Below are 21,538 nucleotides of genomic sequence, written 5' to 3'. Positions count from 1 at the left end.
GAACGTCTTTCATCTCAGCAAATATCAATGCTTTCGTGGTGCATTTATCGCTAACAAATACAATTTAACCTACGGTCATTTTTTGCACAGAACGGCCTTAGGTGGAAATGGTTGAGCTGGGTACTGGATACTATGAATGTTTGTTCGGTAGTGGTGTACTGTTTCTATTTTTCCTCGAATGTAATGGAAATAAGCCAGAATGTTTATATTGTAGCAGGGAAAGTGATTTGTAGCATGACATCAGTTTCAATAGAAAGCGCATTAAAAGTAGAGGAGACCGAGAACAGAAACCTCGTTTTGTTTTTATCACTCTCTATATTTATATTTAAAGAGTGATCTACCAAGAAAGACTACAGTCCACCCTTTTCGATATACAGCACCTGTCTGCAGCACTTAGTACGACCTTACCAAAGCAAGACAAGTAAAGAAAGAGGGGCGAATATGTTACATTACGTATGAATTAAAACCTAGACAAAAATTATGACTGATCACCTTGCGCCGCGGGCGGCTTTCGAAATGCGCATAATACGTATAATAAATGCGCATAATACGCTTTTTTTTCTCGTTTGTTGTTCAGTCGTTCAACGTGTCTGCTTTCTTGCATCATTTATTGTACTTCTCCACCAGTGTTGTTGCCTGATGTAGAAAGAGCTGGACGGAGGGCTTCTAGCGTTTCAAGTGTCCCATCGCAATTCCTCGATCTGGTCTCGTCTTTCTGGAACTTACATCGTGGTGGCGGGGCATTGAGAAGCACTCGAGAACTGCCTGCCTGAAAAAAAGAAGGAAAAAAAAGGGGGGGGGCGTCTGGGGGGATAGGCTTGGAAGCAATCCTACACCCGGAGGGGGTAAGGGTCGTTGCACGCGCTTCCCGCACAGCCGCAACGCACGTGCCGGGACGCCTACCGCACACAAGCGTGGTACAAATAAGCCTATTGGTGACGCTGCGGAGGTGAAAGAGCGTTGCCAATTGGCTTATTTGTCCCCCGCTTGCGTGCGGTTGGGGTCCCGGCACGTGCGTTGCGGCTGTGCGGGAAGTGCGTGGAACAGCTCTTAAAGGGGGGGACAAAACTCTGGATGCCCCGCAAGTAGATCGCTATCCCGTGAAGCGCACAGGGTCGCCTGGAACCAGACCGTCGATGTTGGGGACGTCCACGAAGCTAACAGTCCTATTTCCCGGTGGCGTGTACTCGGTCTCGAAAAGCAGGATTGTGTTCATCTTCGGGTACGGGTGGAGTAGCGCCCCGGGAACGTACAGGGTGACCTGGGTGAATCATCATCATCATCATCATCATCATCATTATCATCATCATCAGCCTGTCTACGTCCACTGCAGGACAAAGGCATCTCCCATGTTCCGCCAGTTAACCCGGTCCTGGGCTTGCTGCTGCCAATTTATACCCGCAAACTTCTTAATCTCATCTGCCCACCTTACCTTCTGCCTCTCCCTAACTCGCTTCCCTTCTCTGGGAATTCAGTTAGTTACCCTTAATGACCAGCGGTTATCCTGTCTACGCGCAACATGCCCGGCCCATGTCCATTTCTTCTTCTTTATTTCAACTATGATATCCTTAACTCCCGTTTGTCCCCTAATCCACTCTGCTCTCTTCTTGTCTCTTAAGGTTACACCTACCATTTTTCTTTCCAGTGCTTGCTGCGTCGTCCTCAATTTAAGCTGAACCCTCTTTGTAAGTCTCCAGGTTTCTGCTCCGTAACTAAGTACCGGCAAGATACAGCTGTTATATACCTTCCTCTTGACGGATAGCGGCAATCCTCCTGTCATAATTTGGCTGCATTTCCGATGGAGGCGGAAATGTCGAGGCCCGTGTGCTCAGATTTGGGTGCACGTTAAAGAACCCCAGGTGGTCAAAATTTCCGGAGCCCTCCACTACGGCGTCTCTCATAATATGGTGGTTTTGGGACGTTAAACCCCACAAATCAATCAATACCTGTCATAATTTGAGAGTACTTGCCGAATGTGCTCCACCCCATTCTTATTCTTCTAGTTACTTCAATCTCGTGGTTCGGCTCAGCGGTTATTACCTGCCCTAAGTAGACATGGTCTTTTACAACTTCAAGTGCACTATTACCTATCTCGAAGCGCTGCTCCTTTCCGAGGTGGTTGTACATTACTTTAGTTTTCTGCAGATTAATTTTAAGACCCACTTTTCTGCTCTCCTTGTCTAACTCCGTAATCATTAGTTGCAATTCGTCCCCTGAGTTACTCAGCAATGCAATGTCATCGGAGAAGCGCAGGTTACTAAGGTACTCTCCATTAACTCTTATTCCTAACTGTTCCCATTCTAGGTTTCTGAAAACCTCCTGTAAGCACGCGGTAAATAGCATTGGGGAGATTGTGTCCCCCTGCCTTACACCCTTCTTGATTGGTATTCTGTTGCTTTCTTTATGAAGCACTATGGTAGCAGTTGATCCCCTGTAGATTTCTTCCAGAATGTTTATATATACTTCATCTACGCCCTGATTCCGCAGTGTCTGCATTACGGCTGATATTTCTACTGAATCAAACGCCTTCTCGTAATCTATGAAGGCAATGCATAGTCGTTGGTTACACTCTGAGCATTTCTCTATTACCTGATTGATAGTATGAATGAATGAATGAATGAAGGTGCGGCGATGGCGCAGTGGTTAGAGCATCTGCCTCGCATGCAAGAGGTCCGTGGTTCAAATCCCGGTGCCGCGCAGTTCCCAACCGGATTAAAAAAAAAAAATCCGCGTGGTGATGGAACTGCATTACGAGGCCTGGGGTGCGGCCTCACCGGTAACCACCGCCGGGAACGCACTCCCTCACCAGAGAAGGATTGGCCACCCTGGTGCAGTATCTGGCCACTACCTCCCACATGCATACGTCAAATAACTCACGGCCCTCAGTCCCCAGCAGCTGCGAAGCTACTGACCACGGCGGCGTGAATAGCCGTAACATTTCAAATCAACTGTCGCTGTCAACATGGGCATGTGCAGTGTTCGACATTAAATGGAGGAGAGGCACCTAAGCCCCTCCTCCGATTGGTCGAGTCGGATGAAGAGCAAGTTCCACAATGGACGCACTAATGAAAATGGAGCGATGGCGTGCCTCTCGCAAAGGCCTGCCGTCGGTGCCCTACTTTCTGGGTAAAAGATGGCTGAAGACAAATTTTTGAATATGTCGTCGGTGTCAGTTGGTCTCCACTGTCGTCACGTAAACATGTGTAGCCGTAACCCGGTGCAATATAAAACGGCGTGAATGGTCGTACTGTGTAAATGTAAGGTACGGAATGGTCTCCCTATTATAAATGACCACAAGAAGGGGTGTGGCCCGCCCCCATTTAAACGAAAAATACGTAAATTGACTCGTTTAACCTTCCAGCCTTACGCGACCGTCGACGAGCATATATAGTTGTCGCGATATTCTCAAACGTGACAAATGAAGACTTTTTAATCAACAAAAATGGTCTTATGTAGAACAAATAAATTGTATAAAAATTGATTGAGTGATTAAAACTTCTATTGGACAAAATATGATGTGCTCTCGCTGGTCGGCTTCAGCAACGTGGTAGAAAAAAAAGAGAAAGAAAAAACTAAAAAAAAGACAGATGAACCAATGATGACCATAATCGCTGTAGTTCTGTTTTTCGGCGCGGGGTGGTCACATGTGTCCATGGTTCTATAATAGTGCTTTTTATTCAAGTTCCTCACCTTTCGTTGCGTTGCCGGTTCTGATACCGCGAGCGCTGTATATTTTTACACAAATATAAAAGTAAAACAAACGTTATTGTATTAAAACATGGTGCTATTTTATTAGGAAAAAAAGGCTTTAAATAGTGAGTGAAAAACATTTTTGCTCATTTTGGTAAGTTTTTTATCAGTCGCGAAGGGTTAATGAATCCTTAATGTTTATGAAATTTGATATCTCAAGTGATTGTTGTTTCCCTTCTCCACTAAACCACCCCGAGGTGTGAAACTAAGAACGCTATTAACCAAGTCGAGTCATAACCAGCCTAATTCCATCAACTGTGGTAATGCGCATGCAATTTGGCTAACTTTCAATGTAGTAACTGATAGAACACAGAAAATCAAATAGTTCGGTCATGTGCAAGTTCGCGCAACTAGCAATAAGCTTTATTTTATAAGAAAGAACAAAAGGCGTTTCGTCAAACCTGTAGGAAAAGAAAGTCTGCCCAAATTCTGCAGTTGTGCTGATGGACTGGTTAGAGTTGCTGTATAGGAGATTGAAGAATTGAAAATTTTACTATCTCCTAGGAATGCCACAAATAAATGAATTAATGAACAACTTGATTCGTCCCTCTTTAAAGAGAAACAAGTCGTTGGGTATAGGGGGAGGGGGAGAACTACTTGGAGAGTGCTTCCTCCGCCTTTCGGCCCACTTCAGGGCGGCCTTCTGAATGTCGGGCCTCGAGATGCACAAAGCAGCTGCCCACTGCTCCTCACTAGAAATCGTTTCAAGAAAGAGGGTATGGGGTGTTTAGGGCACCTCTACAAGGATGTCAGCCTACTGTGTAAGAGACCCAGAATTTGCAAGATTGAGAAGGCCAACTGTTGGGGTGACGACAATAGAATTACCTCAGCGCGAGTGTGTATATAAAAAGGGGTTTACCTGCGGGCCTATACTAGGCCAGTATCGTCCAAGGTTGAAGCCATTAACGTAGGCTGCGCCTTTGCCCCAGCCTGTTAGGTCCAGGTAGGTATCCAGTACTTTCTGGCCCTTGGGCAGCATGAATGTCCCGAAGAACGCGCCAGGTACACTGCAGTGTCGGCCTGGATTCGAGCTCTCCAGAACGTCTGTCAGATGCCTGATGACGTGTTGCTTGTCCAATGGCAAAGGCTCCATAGTCCACCCGGAAAGCACTTCGTGTCCGAGAGTGACGTTAGAAGTTATTCCCTGTGAATGAAGCCCCTGGTAATATTTTTGCGCACGTTTGTGATCTATTACGTTCGTGGTATATTTTGAATAGTGTTACACGAGATTCTACCACAGAGCCACGCCAGGTCTCGGAACTACTTTTCAAATAGACGCTAATCTTCGTGAAATGTCACTAGTGGTTGCAGTGCTGCCTGCCCAATTTTATAATCATTACATATGTACTCCTTTCATACAGCCGTCACGTCGGGTAAACGTCAATTGTGGTGAGATGCCATGTGCTGAAATTGATTTAAGTAGCAGTGTCAAGGGCCAGCATCTTCGCGAGCATCAGCGCTTCATATCAGCTTCTGGTGTTGCTAAAACACATGTCCAGCTGACATCGTTGGGCAAGTGGAAAAATGGTTATATAAACATCTGCGACTCTTCAACATATTACCCTGCATGCAACATTCGTACATATATTTAGCGTCATGTGACGTGTCGCTAAAAAGTTGCAACATGGTCATTTTTCCTCCGCGTGCTTAGCATAAAGTTGATTCCCAGGCTCGTAGGATCTACCGAATTTGTTTTATAATAGTCATAGCCAAATACCACCGACTAGACGTATAACAATTATTCCCCTACCTATAGAGGGTGGAGTTAGGCTCGTCTGTCCTGAACAACACAACGTCCTGACCGAGGTAGCGTTGACTCAGATAGACGAGGTGGCGCATGTAGACGCTGTCGCACATACCGTAGTAGCCGTACTCGTTTTCTACTTGCACGAGCACAATGGGACCACCGTTCTTGTAGAGAAACGGCCGGGCCAAGGGAAGCAGGACGTGAAACCACTCGTTGACGCGCTTGATGAAGGAGGCGTCCGAAGACCAGTACCTCATGGCGGGATCAATCCTCAGCAGCCAGTATGGCAGTCCACCGTTGTCCCTTTCCGCGCATATGTAGGGACCCGGTCTGAAGACGACGAGTAGGCCGACGTCCTTGGCGACGTCCAGGAAGGCCCTCAAGTCGTAGTCTCCCTCGAAGTTGAACGTGCCTGGTTCCACTTCGTGTCCACTCCACTCGGCGTAGACGTCGACCGCGTTCAAGCCTGCGAATCGCATCTTTAGCAGGTGGTCCTTCCAGTACGCCCTCGGTACGCGGAAGTAGTGCAGAGAACCGGAAATGATGCGGAAGGGCTTGCCGTCTTTGAGGAACTGATTGTTGGCGTAGTCTACGGTGAAGGATCGGCGGTGTGAGAAGAAGGACTCGCCGCCTGGGGATGTGCAAGCTATTGTTAGCATGAAAACGAGCCCTCTCAACTCAGCCATGTCACTTCAATACGCTCATATGCGTTGCTCCAGTATCACTATGGGTCTGGAAAGCGTTCATCCCCTAGTGGACGTTTCTGCGTCGCCTTTGCGCAAGTATCCAGTGTCACCGAACTTACGCTATACTCGGGTGCAATCTAAAAAGACAATGTCATCTCAACCCACTGCCGTCGCTATGCGTTCGACAGAACTTGCTTCACTTCTTCGTCCAGTAGCGTTGGCTTATTTTCGTGACGTCATACACTTGTCCAGTGTTTCAGCTAGTTGAATTTCCCATCTGGACACACGCTTGAACTGCTGGTTTCGGGATTGAAACTTCAATGCCCTGGTAAATTTCCTCAGTGATTTTGAAGCAGCTGCTCAACCAAGCGTATTTTTCGATGCAGTAATGACGAACCTTTAACTCTAATGAGGCGTAGTACTTATTGTAGTTGAGTGTTTCCTGCTTGAGTTAAACAGCTAGCATTACTCTTTCAGAGTAGACACTCTGTGGTTTTGTAAGCGGAACTGGCATTTTTTCATTAGGTTGTAACCTAACACAGAATATTTGAAGCCGTTGAGAACAAGAAGAACGAAAACGGGTGTGTTTTCAAGGGCGAGTCGTTTTGATTATTATAAAATATGAAGCGAATATAGAAACGTGGCCTCTTTCGGTGACCTTATTTTGAACCTGAAGGGCGCTCATTACACTTTAGAAAGCATACGAGAAAGAACGTTGGCATAGCTTTGATTGTAACTGCATGAAATTCTCGGGCTCAAATTCACACGAAGCACGCCCGCCAGTGACGGAGAATAAGGTTGAAGGCTCGTATGAAGAGAAGGCTGATTGCGGGACAAGTATAGCTTCATTCATACGGGCCGAGTATAGAAGTCCTCAAGCGCTCACGCCAGCTGCTTTTGAAGAAATCGATATACTTTAACTTTTGCACGAAAGGTTGAGGAGAAGTTTTTACGGCGTGTGCCGATAAATTAACTATCAATGAAGCCTAGATAGTGGTCGGATGCGAATGTACCGCTATGGATAGTTAAATAGTATGGATTGTGAATACTCTAAATCTTCAAAGTAAATGTCTGAACAAGCTGTTCTGACGAGCCTTAGCTTCCACAGTTTAATGTCATAGGAAGATCAGGATTATTCCTACATTGTACACCTTACGCTGTCTCAAGTCGTTTTCTGAAGACATACACAAATTCATGCCGGCTCTCAGGTTAATTTTCAATGTAATTGAGAATACTAGCACAAACAGTTTGTCAATTCACGTTACAGGTGGGGACCAATGCATGGAAGCGAAATGCTGTGCACAGTTTCTATGGAACGGAAAGTTGGCCGAATTGTAGCCTTAAACAGTAATGAATCTACATTTCTAATCCCATTACATGAATTTTTCTAAATGTAATTCTCTTTCATTTAAATTACAGCTGGTTCAATCATGTGAGCAATAGGCTGACATAGGCCTTGTTGATGTCGCATCCATATTGTAATTTCCGATATCTTTGTTCCACGGTTCTCAGGTGAACTTTTCGATTCTGATTAGCTTGTTTCGTTTTACTCGTTCTTGTTGTTTTTTCTTGACCTTCATGCCATAAAGAAAGCGCGCATGCGATGTTTAGTCATAATTAGTCAGAAATATTTGGGAACACTCAATTTCACACAATTCAATTTCGAACAATTCAATTTTTTGAACAATTCAATTTTGAACACTTCATCAAGATATCACTCTTTTCTTTGGAGTTGTATAAGGCAAATATTGACCCGAGACTGCATGCGTGTGAACGACAACGATGATGTGGGGATTTAGCAGACACCATGTAGTGGGCCTCTGGCTTGACTCAACAACAAAGAAGACAATCTTGCGGCTTAGCTGTTCAAAACACGCTGCTTTCGCTGCCTCAAGGCGTACTTGTACTGCGACACTGGTGGAGGTGCTGGCCCGCGACACCACCTGATGCTCCACACTCCCACGGGGAGCCGTTCATCCAGTCCAGAAGCACTTGTCGACACTCCCGTGCATCGCTTCAGTCGTCACTTGCGAAGCCTCCCTCCAGAGTTCACCCCCTCGCAGGAACACTCTACAAGGCAGCGCTCACATCTACCAATGGCAACCGCCAGTCCACAACAGTTACTACGAGACAGCAGTCCACCAACCCCATCTCAGGTAACCTTTTTTTCACCGCTCGTGCCTGATCGCTTTGGTGGTGGAGCACATGAAGACGTCGAAGACTGGCTTGATCACTATGAACGTGTCGCCAACACCAACCAGTGGTCTCTTGAACAAAGGCTTTCCCGCGCCTATTTCTATCTCGACGACAGTGCTCGTACTTGGTACGATAACAGAGAAGGCAGTTTGTCAACATGGAGTGACTTTAAAAGAGGGATGATTCACACATTTGCCGATGTTGACCGGCGCGAACGTGCGCAACATATGCTCGAGCTACGGGTTCAGAAACCCAATGAAACGGTCGCAATGTTCGCTGAGGACATGGCCCGTCTCTTCCGTAAAGCTGACCCGCACATGACCGACGACAAAAAGTTACGCTACCTCATGCGTGGCGTTAAAGAGCAATTGTTCGCCGGACTTTTGCGGAACCCGCCAAGCACCATGACAGACTTCATCAAAGAAGCTACGGCTATCGAGCGGGCGCTTCACCTACGATGCCGACAATACGATCGCTTGTCCAGCAGCACCCACATTCCACTCGCCGCTACGACATCTGATAATCACAGCTCGTTAAGCGATTTAATACGAGAGATTGTTCGCGAGGAGCTGCTGAAGCTGCGGAGTCTGGTCACGGAACCACCCACGGCGTCTGTCGCTGAAGTCGTCCGCGAAGAAATACGCCAAGCGTTTTCTGCAGCTGATCCTACTCACGATCAGTGACCCATGAGCTACGCAGCCGCGCTTCGCCGCCCGCCGCCCGTTCCGCCGTCGTACCGCCAGCCATCGACAGCCGTTCCTTGGTCGTCACCGCAAGAACAGACACCGCGGCGCCCTTCCGTCGTGCCACCGTACGAAATGCTGCCGTACGAAGAGCCGTCTCCCAACGAGACACGGCATTTACAACATTATGAGCCGTTGCGGCGTCCACAGCTTCGTAAAACAGACGTCTGGCGCACCGTGGATATACGTCCACTTTGTTTTACCTGCGGAGGTGTCGGCCACATTTCTCGTCATTGCTGGCACCGCGTCGACACGTTTCGACCTCTTCGGCAATGGTCTGACGATCGACGCCCCAACGACGACTACCCACCACGCCGGGACGCTGATTCTCAACGACCTTCCTTGTCTGAGTTCCATTTTGACAACCGACGTGCCAACAATGACGACAGTGAGCCTAATTACCAGCCAGGTTTGGGACGTCGACCACGTTCTCCGTCTCCGGCATAATCGCCTTCGTCGCGCCACGGCTCTACAGCCGACGCCAGGGGAAGGAGGTCACCAAGTCCACGCCGGGGAAACTGAAGGCGGCGACCTCCGGGGGTGAGGTTGCAGGCCGCCAAGGCGACGAAAAAAGGCCCCTGTTACTCTTACCACAGGACGCCGTGAAGCCGACTAGTTGTAACGTTGACGAAACTGTGACCACAGATCTTACCGTTTTTGTAGACGGACAGCAAGTAACAGCCTTAGTTGACACCGGTGCCGACTTTTCTATTATAAGTGAAAACCTTGCCGTGCGCCTAAAGAAAGTGAAGACTACGTGGACGGGACCTCACCTGAGGACAGCAGGCGGCCAGCTGTTGATGCCTGTCGGAAGGTGTACAGCGAGACTCGGCATCGGCGGCTCTTCTTTCGTGGCGACGTTTGTCATCCTCACCTCATGTTGCAAGGACCTGATCATAGGGATGGACTTCTTAAGAGAATATGGTGCCGTCATCAACATCCTGGACCGTTCAATTACGTTCCGCAACAGCCCTGGTTTGGTTGACTTTTCAGACGCAATACGTAACACTTTACGTATAATCGATGATGATGTGGTCGTCCCGCCACCGTCATGCACTCTTGTTTCGGTGGAAGGGCACAAAGCGTTTGATGGCGAAGGCATTGCCGACCAAATTGGCTCGCTGCTATTTAGCCATGGCATTTCGGTCGCACGAGGTATCGTCCGTCTCACTGGTGGGCGCACGAATTTACTTTTGACCAACTTCAGTACTGAGCGCCGGCACCTTACGAAGGGCACAGCTATCGCTTCTTACGACAATATCGTAGACATGCGAGGCAGTTTATGTTTATCGGTATTAGACGAAGTGCCTAATCAAGAACCAGAACCCGTTCTCGATGTTAGTCCCACTCTGTCAGAGGATGACCGACAGAGACTTCTTCAGCTACTAGCCGAATTCCACGACTGCTTTTCATCGACCTCACGAGTTGGTCGAACACCTTTGACAAAGCATCAAATAATCACCGAGGACAGGGCGAGACCTATTCACCAGAACCCTTATCGTGTAGCTTTAAGGGAACGCGAAGCCATACAACAACAAGTAGCGAAAATGCTTGAAGATAATGTAATTCAACCGTCACAGAGCCCCTGGGCATCGCCTGTAGTGCTAGTAAAGAAAAAGGACGGCACGCTGCGTTTTTGCGTGGACTACAGGAAGCTGAATCGGGTGACCAAAAAAGATGTGTACCCGCTCCCACGTATTGATGACTCCCTTGACAGACTTCGGCACGCTCGCTACTTTTCTTCCATGGACTTGAGGAGTGGATACTGGCAGATCGAGGTAGACCCAAGAGACCGAGAGAAAACCGCTTTTGTGACGCCAGATGGTTTATACGAATTTAAAGTCTTGCCTTTCGGTTTGTTCTCCGCGCCCGCGACATTTCAAAGGCTTATGGACACGGTACTTTCGGGATTGAAGTGGAAGACGTGCCTAGTCTATCTGGACGACGTTGTAGTATTTTCAACGACTTTTTACGAGCATCTCCAAAGGCTGGAAGTTGTTTTACGTGCCATACGGTCTGTGGGCCTAACATTGAAACCGGAAAAGTGTCATTTCTGTTTCCACGAACTTCAGTTTCTCGGTCACGTCGTCAGTAACGCAGGCATCCGACCCGATCCTGGAAAAATTGCCGCTGTCGCACGATTCCCAGTACCCTCCAATAAGAAGGTTGTCAGACGCTTCCTGGGCCTTTGTGCCTATTATCACCGATTTATCGCAGACTTTGCCCGCATCGCGTCGCCACTAACTCGTCTCACAAGAGACGACGTTGCCTTTGAGTGGAACGAAGAACAGGAGGCTGCCTTTAATGACCTGTGTCAACGTCTTCAAACGCCCCCAGTGCTTGCCCACTTCGATGAAGAAGCCCCGACGATGCTTCACACAGACGCGAGCAATGTTGGTCTGGAAGCTGTGCTTGTGCAGCAGCAAGAGGGCACAAAAAAGGTAATCGCTTACGCAAGCAGAACGTTAACACGTGCCGAGGCTAATTACTCTACAACTGAGAAGGAATGTCTCGCCGTGGTATGGGCGGTTTTAAAATTTCGCCCGTATTTATATGGCCGCCCCTTCAAAGTAATTAGCGACCACCACTCATTGTGCTGGTTAACAAGTCTAAAAGACCCTACCGGGCGATTAGCGCGTTGGAGTCTCAGGCTGCAAGAATTCGATATTGTAGTCGTAGACAAGTCAGGCAAGCGACATATGGACGCCGACTGTCTGTCCCGTTCACCCATCGAGTCGGCAACCCTACCTGAAGAGGAGCAAATGGCATTTCTCGGTGTCCTCGACACGACTGCCATTGCGCAGCAACAACGTGACGACGCTGAGTTGCTTGGCCTAATTAACTACTTAGATGGCAGATCTCAGAAGGCGCCAAGAGTTTTCGCAAGAGTGTTGTCATCATTTTGTTTACGGGACGGAGTACTCTACAAAAGAAACTTTTCGCCGACGGGATCCGCCTATCTGCTCGTCATCCCAGCAACCCTTCGTACCGAAGTACTCAAAGCATGGCACAACGAGGTGAGCTCTGGCCATTTGGGTTACACGAGAACGTTGGCCAGAATACAGCAAAAGTATTACTGGCCGAGACTAACCACAGCCGTGAAGCACCACGTTCGTACCTGTCTCGACTGCCAGCGACGCAAGTCACCACCGATTAAACCAGCTGGCCTCCTGCAACCCGTAGAGGTCCCAACAGCTCCATTATACCAGATCGGCATGGACATTTTGGGCCCACTACCTACTTCTACTGCAGGGAACCGCTGGGTTATCGTCGCGACGGATTATCTGACCCGTTATGCTGAGACAACGGCTATTCAGAGAGGTACAGCAGCAGAGGTGGCAAGATTTTTCATCGAGAACATTGTACTGAGGCATGGTGCACCAACCGTCGTGATCACAGACAGAGGAGCCGCATTTATGGCAGCTCTTTTGGATCACGTCCTCGTGCTGAGTGGAACAGCGCATCGTAAGACCACCACCTACCACCCACAAACGAATGGGCTGACAGAGCGTCTAAACAAAACCATTGAAGACATGCTTTCGATGTACGTAGACGTTGAACAGAAAAATTGGGATGATATCTTGCCGTACATAACGTTTGCATACAATACGGCAAAGCAAGAAACGACGCGCCTGACCCCGTTCAGCCTCGTTCATGGACGAGAAGTACGAACTATGTTAGATGCGATGCTACCGCACGAAGGTGACGACATCGACCCATACGCCAACACGTTTACGGAACGCGCGGAAGAAGCTAGGCAACTTGCACGTTTACGGATCCGCCAGCAACAAGAGCACGATGCAGGCCGCTACAATGCTCACCGCAGAACAGTTGTCTATCAAACTGGCGACAAAGTATGGGTTTGGACACCCGTACGGAAACGAGGACTTTCCGAAAAGCTTTTAAGAAGATACTTTGGGCCTTCCCGAGTACTGCGACAACTGAGTGAGGTTACTTACGAAGTTGTTCCCGACAGTTCGTGTTGTACCAATCGTCGCCAGCCCCATCCTGAACTCGTTCACGTAGTGCGCATGAAGCCTTACATCAGCGAGTGATTGCGTGAGACTTTTCTTTTAAAAAAAACTGCATTATTGACTTCGCATCGGGTCGATGCTCTTTGAGAGGGATGCAAATGACCCGAGACTGCGTGTGAACGACAACGATGATGTGGGGATTTAGCAGACACCATGTAGTGGGCCTCTGGCTTGACTCAACAACAAAGAAGACAATCTTGCGGCTTAGCTGTTGAAAACACGCTGCTTTCGCTGCCTCAAGGCGTACTTGTGCTTTGTTCGCGTTGTACTGCGACAATATTACAGGCCGGGAATGGTCTCGCCTTTTTCCAAGTCGATGTATACGTTCTACACTACACGGGCTTACACCTATTACAGAAAAAAAGCTTTTGGTTTACAGTTTCAAACAGTTCATCGGCTGATTCATTTGGTCTCTCGGGAAGACCATAGACGATCAAATTATTTCTTCGTTGCCGATTTTCCAGATCGTCGACCCTCCGGGAAAGCACAGCCACTTATTAAGTTAAAGCAGAAACCGCTTCTTTAGTTTCTGTCAGTTTTGGAAGTGATGACTCAATCATAGACATTCGTTCTTCAAATTTTTTTATGACGCTGCCATTATCTTTTACTTTCTTCTGAAGCGCACGTTGATCACGTTTTATATCAGCAAGTGTCTTTGTCTGTTCTTTCAATGTTTGCAAAATTTGTTCAATTTTTTCTTCAAGTACAGCGTGACCGGGATTTGTCTCAATATCACCACTCCTAGCCAACTTCAGCTACACAGACCAGTAATCAGAAGATAGAGACAACAGTGTTTTGGGGCACGGCACGACTATGAGAAATAGTTCATCGTTTCGAAAACATGAAAAGCACCGCCTCACCTGTAAACAAGCAAAGACGAGCGTATTTGAGGTCATGCTTTGGTGAGGGCCGTGCCCGCAACTGAGTCCGTGTGGATCGGAGGTGTTCCTTATGTATGGTTGAGGGGCGTGCACATCCATCTTTGATTGGGCCACGTAGTCACAGCATGGCTCGTCGATGACGTAGGCTGCTGGCTCCAAGGGAACCGCATGAATGCGTCTGCTTGTTGAAAGATGTTCGACGGAGTAGAACACACTTGTTTAGGTCGTGCTGCTTGCAGAAATGATAATCGGAATCTGTAAACAAGCAAAGACGAGCGTATTTGAGGTCTTTAGTGAGTGCCGTGCCCGCAACTCTGCTTTGTTGAGTGCCGTGCCCGCAATCCTTGGAAAAGCAGAGGACCTTGAAATAGAGAGACAATGGACACACGGGAGGACTTACTACTGAGTGCTACGTGTTCGTACTTCTCTATTCCACTGATGGAAGCAGATACGTGCCATCTCATATGTACGTGCCAGCGGTTACAGTCGGAACGCTCCCGTCAACTCCTACAAGCTGGTCTTCTATGCAGTGACACGACCCGTTATGACCGCTGAATGCAGGACAACATATTCCATAAGACACCGCGTCACTTCACACACAGCACTGGCTTATAACAGTGCACGTATAATAAACATATACAAAAAATAGTTTGCTTTAAAGTCAATTCTATGTCGCAAGTAATAAGACACAGGGTTGCTTCTTACAACAATAGGTTTAATTCCTTCATTGTTCCATAAGTTACGTGACGCCAAAGTTGCCGACGGTCACTATGCGTTTCATGAGGCATTTACGTGTTGAAAAACGTTTTTCTTTTCCTGATCCTGCCATACCCCCCCCCCCTCCCTGGTTACTTTTTAAGAAAAGTGTATAGGCGCTGTCCAAAGTGCCCTCGAAATCAAGGAATGCGCTCCTTATTCCTTTTGTCGTTATATCTGTTGGAAGCAAGATATTCTGGATCTCGTTAGAGATTGTTGGGTGGCCGTGCGACTAGCTGCATTCTGTTGTGACTACCAAGCTTTTTAAATGAAGCGAGGCTTGTTTGATCCTGCTTAATTGTTAGAGATCATTTGGCACTAGTAGTTTAATCATGTGCAAACAAGTTTGTCCAGTATTATTAGCGATGGTTCGCCGGCTTTTTATATACGCGCATTCAGACTACTGCACGAGCTGTAATGGCTTTGTTTATCACTTGGTGTATTTACATGTACCCAAACGTGGGAACAATTGTAACCACCAGTACCCAGCTGTTTAACACAACATTGTATCATGTAGACTTTCTTTTTGTGGTTGAGCTAACTTTGGTGATTTTGTATATTTAGTGCATTTGGTATTTTTCATCATCTAGCGCAGTGGTCGGCTACATACGGCCAGCGGAACACTATATCGCCGCCCGCAACACGTCAGAACATCCCTTCCACACTCCCTACTTACCGATGAGCACCTGTCGACTAACTCAAGAACGCTCCAACGACTTGCTGCGTCTGTCGGTGAGTAACCTTGGTGTAGATATTTGAGAGTTCCCAGCAAAAGTCTCATTGAAAGAGCATTTCTGCATATTATAAACCTTCGTTCCAACACAGCCTCAGTGATCGTTCATGAGTTGTCGCAATCAGCGCTCGAAGCACATGTTCAGGATGTTTGGCCGGCATCTCAATCGGCATTTCGCTATACGTCCGTGCTAATTCATATCGTCCTACGTGAAACTCTAGTATCTATCATTATCAGCGTCGCCAGGTACTGGCCCATCAATGTTCGGTGCGTCGACGAAGCTGACGCTTCTCTTGTCTTCTGGCGTAGACTCTGTCTCGAAGAGCGTAACGATGTTCTCTTCCGGATGTGGCCGGAGCAGCACACCGGGAACGTACAGGGTCACCTTCAATGGATTTTTTGAGTCGCTTGCTGGACTCCGGGCCGACCGTTTGTGCGCCCTCGCACTCCGCGCGCTTGCGACCTTCGGCGTCAGCGTAGCTCTGGCCGACTGGGCTCGCCCTACGTCACCTCCTGCCGCCGACGACCTTCGACGACAGTGTAGCTCTGACTTACTGGACCTGCTCTACGCCATCTACAGACGCCGACAACATCTCTCGCAAGTGTACCCCATCCTCGGACTCCAGTGACCGTGCTTCCATCTTTCCTGTCTCTCCTATCCCCTCAGTTTGTTGTTGCTTCTTCTTCCTCTTTTCTACACCTTTACTCCTACCCTTTTTATCCCTCGTCACCCCCACCCCTTGTGAGCTCTGTGGCGGTGTCGCTCACTGAAGCAGACAATAACGGGGCTCACTTTTCTCTTCCTTTCTCTTTCTTAAGAACCGCTCACTGCAATGGATTCGAAGAAGGTGGAGGTCACAATTTTCAGCTGCAAAAGCATGGACAAATTAAGGAGATGCGTAGTGCGCGCGTTACCTTGCAGATGCGTGGAGGAACTATCGCTGATTCAATAGGGAAGAATCGTGGTGTAGTGGGCATTTAGCAACTGTACTTGCTGTACACATCCTATGCTACTTTGAAGCGGCTAACGTTACGTGAGTCGGTTAGTTTCCTTGCGACATGGTTGAGACATGCATGGAGAACCGAAGCCAGGCTGGCAAGTTAGAAGGCCTTGCGCACGGGGCTCGCTTACTTCACTTCACCTTATTACCTTAAAGACCCTGGTGAGGGGGTATTACATAAGGGGTGGGTTAACAAATGGAGGTTACAGAGAGTGATCTTCTGACAAACAATATGTATTTATGTTTTGCGCAAACGTTTATGAACACGTGATTGCTGCAGTGACACGGGGAAGGCCATTCCAGTCCACTGCTGTGCGAAGAAAAAATGAGGCAGCAAAAGTAGTAGTGCGAGCGCGTGCGTGTGCGATTGAATAAGGATGGGTTGTACGGTGAGATATGTGCGTTAATGGGAGATTTAAGGTGCTTGATTGAGGGAACTGTGAAAGAACTTGTGAAACAAACACAGGCTGGCGATGCGGCGACGCACAGATAGATTATCAATGTCAATGTCACGTTCTAGGGATGATATGCTTATGTCGTATGAATATGAAGAGTGAATGAACCTAGTGGCACGATTTTGTACAGATTCTATTTCGTTTATTAGGTATATCTGGTGCGGGCTCCAGATGGGCGCTGCATATTCTAGTTTAGGTCTGATGAGCGATTTGTAAGCCAGAAGTTTTATGTCTAGTGGTGCGTGACGCAAATGACGCTTTACGTATCCGAGGGATCTGTTCGCGGATGATATGACGTTGTTGATGTGTGTGTTCTAGGAAAGGCCAGATATTAAGGTGACGCCTAGGTATTTATATGACTGAACGTGTTCGATAGCGGAATTAGAGATTAGGTATGAGAATGATAAAGGATTACGCTGGCGTTGAAATGAGACGAGTTTGCATTTAGTGGGGTTAAGCTTCATTAACCAAAGATCACACGACTGTTTCACGAGATCCAGATCTTGTTGGACTGTAGTTTGATCAGAAATTTTAGTAACTGTGCGATAGATGACACAGTCGTTGGTAAACAAACGGATATGGGAAGTTACATGAACAGGATGATCATTAATATATATTAGGAACAAGAGGGGTGCGAGTACAGATCCTTGGGGGACGCCGGATGTTACTGGGAGGGAGCTAGAACGGGTATTTTTAATGGAGACGAACTGAGAGCGGTTAGTAAGAAATTGTGTGATCCATGCCAGAATGTTGGGGTGCAGGTTTTGCTGGGAAAATTTTAATAGTAGGCGTTTGTGCGGTACCTTATCAAAGGCTTTTGCGAAGTCGAGAAAGATTGCATCGGTCTGGAAGTGGCGGTCGAGAGAAGAGTGTATATCATGAATAAATATAGCAAGTTGGGTTTCACAGGATAATGATTCACGAAATCCGTGCTGGGAAGAATGAAAAAAATTGTTGGTGTCAAGAAAGTTCATGATGCGTGAATATATGAAATGTTCCATGATCTTGCAGGGGACGCTTGTTAGAGAGATGGGTCGATAATTTAAGGGGGACCGTCTGTTACTTGATTTGTGGACTGCAATGACCTTTCCCTCCTTCCAGTAGTCTGGTAAAATTCCTGTTTCGAGTGACAATGAGAACATAATCAAAAAGTACACTGCAATAATTTCTTTGGTATTTTTTAACAATTTAGAGTTAATATTGTCTACTCCAGCTGATGATGAAAGCTTTAATTTGTCAATGATTGATGAAATGCCACTAACGGATAAACACAACAGGGGCCATCACTGGTAATGTCGTAGTAGGTGGCGTAGGAAACGGTACGTTGGCTTCTTTAGTGAACACTGATGAGAACGCGGTGTTAAAGATATTGGCACAAACAGTGTCGCTTACGTCTTCATTTTTATCGTTTGTAAGCGTGATGTCTCGTGTTAGTTGCGGGTTTATGATTTCCCAGAATTTTCTAGGGTTAGATTTGAGATGAATCACTGTGATAGAATCTCTGTTTACCTTTTCTAATTTCAGCATAGTAAGCATCTTCCGCGGCATAGTACTTGCCCCATATGCGCACGCATTACCATTAAACTTCGCAGCTCGGAAGAGGCGCTATTTTTATTTTCAGGTGTTTTCAAACTTTTGGAAAACCATGGTTTACTTTTATTGGCAGTAAAGCTCACTGTGGGTATGAATTTATCAGTCAAGTCAGTTATCTTGTCTTTAAGCATTAGCCGCTGTCATTGAGAGAACAGGAACGGAAGTTAAGTTCGAAGTATGGTAGGAAATCTCGTAATTCACGATTAATTAATTTATAACTACCCTTATCATACACGTGAATTATTTTGCGGAAAATGGGGCGTATTTTTGGGGTGAAGTTAAATATGGTATGAATGACTTTGTGATCGCTGATTTCACGTAAGTATGCAATAGATTTTAAGCTTTTGGGGCTATTTGTTAGTACCAGGTCTAAAATGTTTGATGTTTGAGGATTCACTGGTGACGCGCGTTGGTTCGGTTACCTGTTGGATGAGGTTAAAGTTGAGGCAAACATCGACGAATTCTCTTGCTTCAGTATTTCCCGAGGTTGGTGAAACCTGCTTGAGCCAATTAATGGAGGGAAAGTTAATATCCCATAACGCAGAATACGTGCGTTAGGGTGTTTATTAGTTAGCTGGGATGAGATTTCGTTAAGTTTGCGGGGGAAGTCTGGGTAATTTGAGGGGGCCTATAGCATACGCCAAGTACTATTGCTTCGGGAAGGGTACGGCATATTACCCATAATGATTCTAGTTGTGAAGATGTGTTGATTAGAGAGCATGATAGTTCTTTTGTAGTGGCGATGAGTACGCCTCCGCCACGTGCATTTTTACGATCGTGACGAAAGACGTTAAAGTTTGACAAGTCGGCCAAAACCTGTGTATCTGAAATGTCGTCACTGAGCCATGTTTCTGTTAGTATCAGTACACTACTGCTGGATAATTGTACTAGATTAGACAGGGGCACGTGCTTGGGAAGAAGACTACGTATGTTAGTATGAAGTACAGAAAATGACAGGTTTGCTCTTGCGTTTGTACGGGGCTGATGGCGTTCTAGCTGACGGCGACATGATCCCTACGATATGGCTCTGGAAATGCCTGCTGCATTGTTAAAGATAGATCACTGCGCTCCGATGTGCAGGGTTTTGAGGCGTAATGAAAATGGTACGGATTTGCTTCTAGCAAAGGTTACAAGCTGTTTTCGTGCAGTTCGAACTGGACGCGTGAAATCTTCGCCAATGCTGAAATTAGTGCATTTTAGTTTTGGGCCGCTCGAAAGGATAGATTCTTTAGTTTTGAAGGATGAAAGCTTAACAATAATGGGTCGTTTCCGGTTTGTGTTGTAACGCCCTAGACAATGTGCACGCTCTATGTCTTTAGTCTTGACTGTAAGACCAAAGCTTTCGAGGCAGTGGCTAATGATTATTTGTTCCGATTGAGCGTGTGTTTCCTTCGGGTTGGTGTGGGGAAACCCGTAAAATATTAAGTTGTTGCGTCGGGAACGGTTTTCGAGGTCGTCAAGGCGCTCTTCAATGTCACACATATGATGGGTTAGTTGACTGGTCTTAGAATTAAATGCGTCGACTTCTGTTCAGAGAGCTAGAAGACTTTGGTAACGCTTTTCTAAGTCTGCGAGACGGGTGCTTAGATTAGTGATAGAGTTGTTTGTACTTGTTAGCTGGGTTTTGAGGCTCTGCATTTCGGTTATCAAAGTGGCCTGGCCGGCAAACAACTTTCTCAGTTCTTCGACGACGATTTTGTCAGGACTGGGGTTTGTCTCTACCTCCCCCGACAGCAGTAGCAAGGCGCGTACGACATCAATACATTCAGAAACAAGTAAAAGGCAGCACTGTGGGCTTGGTAGCTGCACCAAAAAGTAATCACTCGATTTTTTAGTAAGTGCTTGATACGAGCTACTAACCTGCATGATCAGGATGAACGGATTAGCGGTCTGTGAATTGGCACAGCCGCGAAGCCCACACTGCGCGGTGGACGGTGGTTGCTGCTTTATAGTCTGCGCATAGGATGTTGTCGATGGCGATAGGGCAGCTAGATTCCTTTCAATGATCCACAGCGAAATTGGGGGGGGGGGGGGGGGGCTGCTCAAGGTCCTGCAGCATGGGTGACAGGCAGGAGGAAAACGCAAGGTTCACTTCCGTTGCCAGCAGGCCCGAAGTTTCCCGGAGTGGCAGACGAGGCTGTCAGAAAGGCAGACACGAGAAGGTCGGTGATGATGCGGGCAAAAACCTGCATGATCAGGATGAATGTATTAGCGGTCTGTGAATTGGCACAGCCGCGAAGCCCACCACGCGATCTTGAAGGCAAATCTCAAGTGTCCTCCAGGATTTCAATCCTCTCGCATTGATAAATAAATAAATTGATAAATAAATAAATAAGTACCGTTCCCTTTCACTGAAACTTACTTGTGGCCCGATGCTAGGCCAGTATCGCCCGAGGTTAAAGTTGTTGACGAAGGCGACACCTTTTCCCCAACCCGTTGGGTCAAGGAAGTTGTCCAACGTATTTTGTCCTTCTGGCAACACGAACTTTCTGAAGAACGCCCCGGGAGCTGAACAATTCTGCTCGGCGTTCGGCGTGTTAAAGGCCTCTGCCAGTTGCCCCACCACATCTGACTTGTCCAAAAGCAGTGGTTCCATGGTCCAGCCAGAGAGGACGTGGTTGTCCAGGGTGACGTTTTCGATTATTCCCTGCGCTAGTCCACTAGTGTGCGCACGTGCGTCTCCTGTCTTTTCGCTTTTCCTCTGTGTCTCAGCCTAGCGTAGCAAAATAACAATAAACACTTCCAGTTAGTAGAGAGTGTCTCCAACATTGCTCGTACGAATAAGAGAGAAAAACGATAGTTATTTTGAGTAGATTACCACCTTCATTACGCAAGACGTATCTTTCATTATTTCTTCGTTCTCTTGTACGCTGAATTGAGATAAATGAATAATCAAGGCCAGGCGAACGCAGTACCTCTCGTGCGAGAATGGAGCCTCAGTATATAATGTCTATAGGCACGGT

At 47.1% G+C, this 21,538-nt stretch overlaps 1 protein-coding gene across 1 annotated transcript; it reads right to left on the bottom strand.

Moving 5' to 3' along the window:
* Positions 1–1,093: 1,093 nt before the first annotated feature.
* Positions 1,094–21,171, bottom strand: LOC119181851 (uncharacterized). Its single transcript, XM_075876018.1, has 6 exons — positions 20,938–21,171; positions 20,668–20,761; positions 5,501–6,128; positions 5,240–5,249; positions 4,610–4,894; positions 1,094–1,261 (listed from the first exon to the last, which is right to left on the bottom strand). The coding sequence occupies exons 1-6, from the start codon at positions 21,169–21,171 to the stop codon at positions 1,094–1,096; spliced, it is 1,419 nt and encodes a 472-aa protein (XP_075732133.1).
* Positions 21,172–21,538: the final 367 nt, after the last annotated feature.

This window comes from Rhipicephalus microplus, chromosome 10, assembly GCF_043290135.1.
Source record: "Rhipicephalus microplus isolate Deutch F79 chromosome 10, USDA_Rmic, whole genome shotgun sequence".
In the NCBI taxonomy this organism is placed as follows: Eukaryota; Metazoa; Arthropoda; class Arachnida; order Ixodida; family Ixodidae; genus Rhipicephalus; species Rhipicephalus microplus.
This window is presented reverse-complemented; position numbering and strand designations above follow the sequence as displayed.

Excerpts from the sequence above, each read along its gene's own strand:
- LOC119181851 (XM_075876018.1), bottom strand. The coding sequence starts at position 21,171 with ATGGAACCACTGCTTTTGGACAAGTCAGATGTGGTGGGGCAACTGGCA. Across the intron at positions 20,762-20,937 it reads GGCCTAGCATCGGGCCACAA|GTTTTTGCCCGCATCATCAC; the intron begins GTAAGTTTCAGT and ends CTGATCATGCAG. Across the intron at positions 1,262-4,609 it reads GGCCTAGTATAGGCCCGCAG|GTCACCCTGTACGTTCCCGG; the intron begins GTAAACCCCTTT and ends TGATTCACCCAG.